The sequence below is a fragment of the Candoia aspera genome, chromosome 17, assembly GCF_035149785.1.
Source record: "Candoia aspera isolate rCanAsp1 chromosome 17, rCanAsp1.hap2, whole genome shotgun sequence".
In the NCBI taxonomy this organism is placed as follows: Eukaryota; Metazoa; Chordata; class Lepidosauria; order Squamata; family Boidae; genus Candoia; species Candoia aspera.
In genome coordinates, this window is record NC_086169.1 from 2,613,571 (window position 1) to 2,619,570 (window position 6,000).

The 6,000-nt window shown below is 54.6% G+C and overlaps 1 protein-coding gene across 1 annotated transcript; it reads right to left on the reverse strand.

Annotated features, from left to right (window-relative positions):
- Positions 1–1,848: 1,848 nt before the first annotated feature.
- JTB (jumping translocation breakpoint) lies at positions 1,849–5,734 on the reverse strand. The gene is made up of 5 exons (XM_063317195.1): positions 5,430–5,734; positions 4,792–4,832; positions 4,557–4,642; positions 3,456–3,535; positions 1,849–2,450 (listed from the first exon to the last, which is right to left on the reverse strand). Exons 1-5 carry the CDS (start codon positions 5,732–5,734, stop codon positions 2,294–2,296), a joined length of 669 nt encoding a protein of 222 aa, XP_063173265.1. The 3' UTR covers positions 1,849–2,293.
- Between the last annotated feature and the right edge of the window lie 266 nt (positions 5,735–6,000).

Consider the following 6,000-nt stretch of genomic DNA (forward strand, 5'->3'; position numbering starts at 1 on the left):
CCTTTTAGCGGCAGTTAGATGGACCCATCCTCTGTTCGTGCAGACTCAGAAAATAGGATCCGTTGGGGCCGCCCCAGCGCCATTAACCTTGGACAAGCGCATTACACAACAAGGGAATAATCTATATTTGGCGAGCTGGGCTGAAAGGGATGCGCCGGCTTGACTTCAGGAGCGCTGCGTTTTGAGGACTTCCATTGCAGTTCCTTGGCCAGGCAGGGAGGCTGCATGGAGCCTCCATGTTCAGGGGAAGCGTACCTTGCCTCAGTCTCTAGGGGACAAAGAATACGGGGAAAGGATGATGGGCTCTCCTTAAGGTCCTGTTGGGAGAAATGGGGGAGGTCTGTTGGTGGGCCTTAAACCCTTTGCACCGTTTAACCTGTTCCAGCTGGAAGAACTGCAGGAGGTGCTGGAAAAACTGCAGCATAAGAAGGTCTCTGCGTGGGAGAAGAAATTCAACCAAGTGCCCAAGGTATCAGGGGGGGGGCTCCCCTACAGGTTAAGGAGGGGCGTCCACGTGAGCAGAAGAGCCTCAAGGGTATGCTTGCAGCAACCCAGAGAGCACGACTTGGGGAAGACGAAGCTGGGCCCCCCGCAGGGCTAAACAGATCCCAGAATCTTCGACTTGGAGGCCACCCCAGAGGTCATCTAGTCCAACCCCGTTTGGCACGGGGTTCTAGCCACTGTTCTCAGGGGACAGCTGAGACAAACGGGGCCCCTTCCAACCTGCTCTGCCTCACCCTAATCTCAGGGGGAGGGAATCCAGAGCAAAATGGCTCACCAGGTAAACAAAGGGGGCGGAGACCTGGGGGGGCAGGGATTCACCTTCTCCCCCTCCCTTCCAGTGCTCCTTCGGCGAACCCTGCGCTGTCCGAAAAGGCGCCCGCATCGGCAAGCTATGCGACTGCCCCCGCCGGGCTGCCTGCAACGCTTTCCTGCTCAAATGCTTGTGATGCACGACGCTCCACCGGTCTCCCGCCCGCCACTTCACTTCGTTTTCTGCTTCTCTGCAATCTGTCAGCTCCAGGGGTGGGATATGGGGGGTGGGTGGGTGTTGTCTGACTGGCTCCCTCTTGGCTGGAATCCTGGAGCTGGGCTTTGAGAGTAATAAAGGAAAACTCCTGAGCATGTCTAGAGTGCATTTTTCCCCTCAAGGGCTTCCAGCGGATGGCTTTACAGCGGGGAGGGGGTAAAATGGATTTCTGAGTTGGCTTCCCTCCAGGGTGGGGCCAGAATTGATCTTGGAGGGAGGGGGCGTCTTCTCAATCTAAATGCTTTTAATTTTGACTAAAGCATACACACGGATTGTCAATTCTCCCCCGTTTGGGAATTCAGACACCCCCCGAAACACTGGAGGCTGCCCACAAGCCAAGTACATTCTGGCTTGGCCTGTCATCTGAATCCAGGCAGAGTTTGACGTTGTTTGGGGTAAGGGGTGTTATAATGCACAGCCACACGCACTCATCCTGGGTTCTAGAATGAACGCATTTTCTGGGTTCGTCCCAAGCCGCCGACCCATCCACAGAGCCAAGTTTGCACCTCCCATGAGGCAAAGGATCTAACCCAGGGTCAAACTAACCACGGTGAGCACCCTGCGTGAATGCAGGGGCTGTGCGTATAACTGGCCTGGTTAGGGAGGTCTGCTGAGGTCCCACCACCCACTTTTCCTGCGGTTGACTCCATCCTTTTGCACCAAGGCCGGGCAGCTGGCGACCCTTTAAACATAGCCCCGTCACCCACCCTCGAGGCCGCACGGCCAGTTTTTCTGAAGGTGGCGTCCCGAAGCTTCGCCCCCTAGGGAGCCCCCGCCCCAAACCTCGAACGACAGCCAACCACCCACTTCTATTGCCAGACGCTCAACGGGGAAGTCTTTAATCACAAGCGAGAGGAAACCGATTCGCCCCCAGGGCTGGAACAGAGAAGCGACGGAGGAGGCTGGCTTGGTCCGAACGACAAACGTCCAGCAATGAGGCTTAAAGCACAGCAACGGGTCAAAGTTCCAGAAAAGGGTTAGAGCTGCACGATTGGAAGGCCAGATCGGGCTCGGAGAGGAAGGATCCGGGAAGGGGGGCCAAGGCCACGTGTCTTCCCAAAGCAGGAGAGGCACCCGCGTTTCGCCACCACCCTGAAGATTGAAGCGCCCCCCGGTCCACGTGGGAGCAGCCCTCCCTGGCGGTGGAGAGCAGAGGAAGGCGATTTTGACCAGGGCCACGATGCCGGTCCGTTCCTCCGCACGGGGGCTTCCGATCCGTCGCTCTCCGCCTTGGTTTGCCGAAGCAAGGCCGTCCCCCTGCGGCTAGATGGATTCGATCTGCTTGCGCACTTTCTCCAAGGCTTTTCCGTCCAGCACCCGCTGCCGGCAGACCACCAGCAGGGCAAAGACGGCGGCCGCGCCGAGCATGGCGCCCTCAAACTTCCAGAAGATCCGCGTCTCCAACTCCATGGAGCGGCAGCTGCGGGGAGAAAACCGGGGTGATCGGAGCAGCTCGGCAAGGGAGTGACAGACACCAACTTCCAGCCCTCTGGGCCAAGCAGGGGGTTGGACTAGAAAATCTCCAGGGTCCCTTCCAGGCCTATGACACTTAACAGGCAGATCCCAGCCACAGCTCATGGGTTTGTACTGCTGCGGCTAAGCCTTGCCGCCGCACACCGCGCACCCGTCTTGCGTGTCAGGGGCCCCAAATTCCTTCTAGTTGCCATGGGTTGCACGCTGCCAAAATATGCACACTCAGAAAGGAAGTCCCTCATCGATCCCCCAAAGTTTGCAAGCTTTTTTTTTCCGAAAAGGGATGAAGCAAAGGAAGAAGCCTTTCGCTCGGAGGAGGACGAGATTCCATCCATACGTTGCTTGCTTGGCAGCCGTCTATACTTATTTTGTATTTTAATTGTTTCCATTGCTTTGTAGTTTTACTGTTGTACGCCGCCCAGAGTCACTTGTTGAGATGGGCGGCTATAGAAATCGAATGAATGAACGAATGAATGAATGAATGAATGAAATTTCAGAACAGAAAACTGTAAATTGCCAGAAAGATTCCTCTTTAGTATGGTCAGCCTTCCCAGGAAGGCCAGCCAGGAAACACGACCAGATGAGCTAATTCTACTTTACTGTAAGGCTACATTGACAGAATCTGGCAAGTCTGAAAGTCCAGTTCTCCCCCCGTCTCCTTTACAGCCCGAGAAACCAGGGAGGGCCCCTTCTGAGCCTCTTTCTCCACCCATTATGCAGCTGAGGGCTAAGCCGCCTCTTATCCGACCGTTCCCGAGGCAGCGTCTCTTCACCCCGTCTCCCAAGGTCTTTCCCACATGCCACTACAAGTATGGAGAAGCTGGGAGAGGGATTCAGGGAGGTCTGTTAAGCAGTGAGAATTTAGGGCAAACATGCTCCAGTAGTCAACAAAACGCGTCTCTGCCTAGCAACGCCCCCACCGGTGATCTCCCATCCTGAACGCTGCACCCACCTCTTGAATTCTCCCTTCTTGGAGGCCCCGCAGTGGATCTGCTCGACAAAACCGGTGACGCTGCACTCTGACATGGTTTTCTACAGGCGAGAAGGGAGGAGTTTAAGGACCAATAAGGGGGTGCCGAGCTCTCATCCTTTGCATTGAGCGTTTGGCCTACCGGAGATTCAATTCACAGCATCTTCTAAATTGGGATGGAAGACTCCTGTCTGCTTAGATGGCCTTGGGTTTGGCCAACCAAGGAAACCAGTGCAGGTCAGTTTGGATTGTGGTGGGGTAGAAATGCAATAAATAATAAACTTGGCAGAAAACAGATTTTGGAATTACATTTAAAAGGAGCAAAAAAGCAACATATCCCACTCGGAGGAGCCCACCCGGCTGATTTCCTGTTCTCTGACAATCTCTGTCTGCAGAACACGTTTATTATTTTTATTTTTAGATTTTTCTCCTGCCTATTTATATTTATAGGTCAGCTCAAGGCAGCGTACATGCCTAATTCTCCTAGATACTAATAATCTGGAGCTGAACATGGCCATTTCAAATGATCCCAGGTCGTAACAAAACTCATGTATCCTCTTTCCAAACTTTACCTGTTTCAAACAGCAGCATTTCCCAGTCAAAAAAAAGAAGCCGTCAACAAAAGGCCCATGTTCCAAAAGTTTTGTTTCAAGGCTGGAAAAAAAAACCCTCTTTTTTTTTATTGGGATGATTTCTGGCCAGGGATGTCTGATTTAGCAAAGGCAGCTGGCTTAAATGGGGCCTTTTCTTCTCCAGGCTGAAAGAAAACGTTTTCCATTCCGCGCATGCCTTGCGATCAAGGGCCCTCTCCGCAAAGGTCCATCCGACCAAGATCCTCATACTCCGATGAGGGAGCCTGCTGCCCCTCTGCGCGGGACGTATTTTTATGCAGCGGCCTTGTCGCAACCCAGAGAAAGGCCAGACACGATTGCCGATGGATGCACACGATTCAAGCCCACCCATGGCTCGCACCTCTGTGCATGGCCCTCGCTACCCACCCTTGGCATGCTTTGCCCAAAACCCCCGCCGAGCCATTCCCCCAGACTCACGCCGAGCCCCCTCGAGGCCGAGCGCCCCACTTACAATCTGAAAACTCGTGCAGGGAGCGCACTGCGTCGTCACCACGAAATCCTCTCTCTGCCAACATGGGGTGGTGCCCAGCAAGCTGGCTGCAGGGAAGTCAAAGGGGACAGTGGGAGGGCAATGCCCTTGGGAGGCGCCCCGGAGGCCCGAGCCGAACAGAGAGGAAGGGACGGGGGGCACCTGCCCATCCGCCCCGGCCGGGCCTCCTCGCCTGTGCCAAGCGTGCCAGCCTTACCTGGGCCTTTTCCGTCGTTCTCAGGCACCACCTCGGCCGACCTGCAAGATGGGAAAGGGTGGCAAGAAAAGAGAGGCGTCTGCTGCATGTGGGGAAGGGGGGCAGCTCCCCACCCAGGCCAAAAGGGGGATTCCAATTTGGCCTTTCCCCCATTCCCCCTATTTTGGTGGCGCCGTTTGCGTTTTCTTCCGTCCTGCCCTGTTACCTCTTTTCCCTGTCCTTGCTGAGCAGCCCTGACTTTAATTTTAATTTAAGCACCAAGGCATGATTAAGGACCCTTTTCACGCTGAAAATGGAGGGCCAAATTTCCAGCAACGAACCCGCTCGTTGCTGGGAAAACCTCTGGCTGGCTAGGTTGGCTGGACTACACCTCCCATCGTTCCCAGCCACCACGAAAAGCCCTAGAGAGGCACTGGAAGGGGCCCCTGGGCTCATTCCCCCCAAAGGGTTGCACTACAGCTCTCATCCTCCCCCCCGCGGCGACCTGAGCGTCCGCCAGAGCCCCATGGGAGTTGTAGTCCAACCCCTCTGGCAAAGGGGCAGCTGGTTGGGGGATATTGGCCCTCAAGAAAAAGACCCCCCCTAAAATGACAGAAAGGTCGCCCCCTGTCTCCCCTCCGTCCCGGGGAGTCCCTTACCACGGAGGGGCAACCACGAATCCCAAAAGCGCCCCGAGCGCCAGGCGCCATCTTGGCCCCATCCTCGCCCAGCACTTCCGCCTCACTCGCGGGTTCTTGCGGTGCATTCTGGGAAGAGGGACGGGCGCCGCCGTGCGCACGCGCGGGGCTGGGTCCGCCGGAGCGGCGGACGGCCAGGCGAGCGCAAAGGGCTCAGTCCGTTTGGTTCTCCGAAGACACTTCCGGTCCTCAATGGCAGCCGGGAGAAAGAGGCTGGTGTAAGATATACCATATATTCCTATATATGCAAATAGGTCTTTTCTCATAGGTCTTCATATTCCTATAGATGCAAATATATATATATGTGTATGTGTGTGTGTTTGTGTGTGTGTGTGTTTGTGTATATATATATATATATATATTCTCATAGGTCTTCATATATATTTCCTGGGTTATATTCAGTAAGTATTTATTTATTTTCATTTATTAGCTGCCCTGCTCCACATATATATATATATATATATTTTGTTGTTTATTCGTTTAGTCGCTTCCGACTCTTCGTGACTTCATGGACCAGCCCACGCCAGAGCTT

What these genes read in the sequence shown, in the direction of transcription:
- JTB (XM_063317195.1), bottom strand. Translation starts at nt 5,734, where the DNA reads ATGAGAAAAGACCTATTTGCATATATAGGAATATATGGTATATCTTAC. An exon ending in TTCGTGGTTGCCCCTCCGTG is followed by an intron (nt 4,833 to 5,429) that starts GTAAGGGACTCC and finishes CCCATCTTGCAG; the next exon opens with GTCGGCCGAGGTGGTGCCTG. An exon ending in GAACGACGGAAAAGGCCCAG is followed by an intron (nt 4,643 to 4,791) that starts GTAAGGCTGGCA and finishes ACTTCCCTGCAG; the next exon opens with CCAGCTTGCTGGGCACCACC.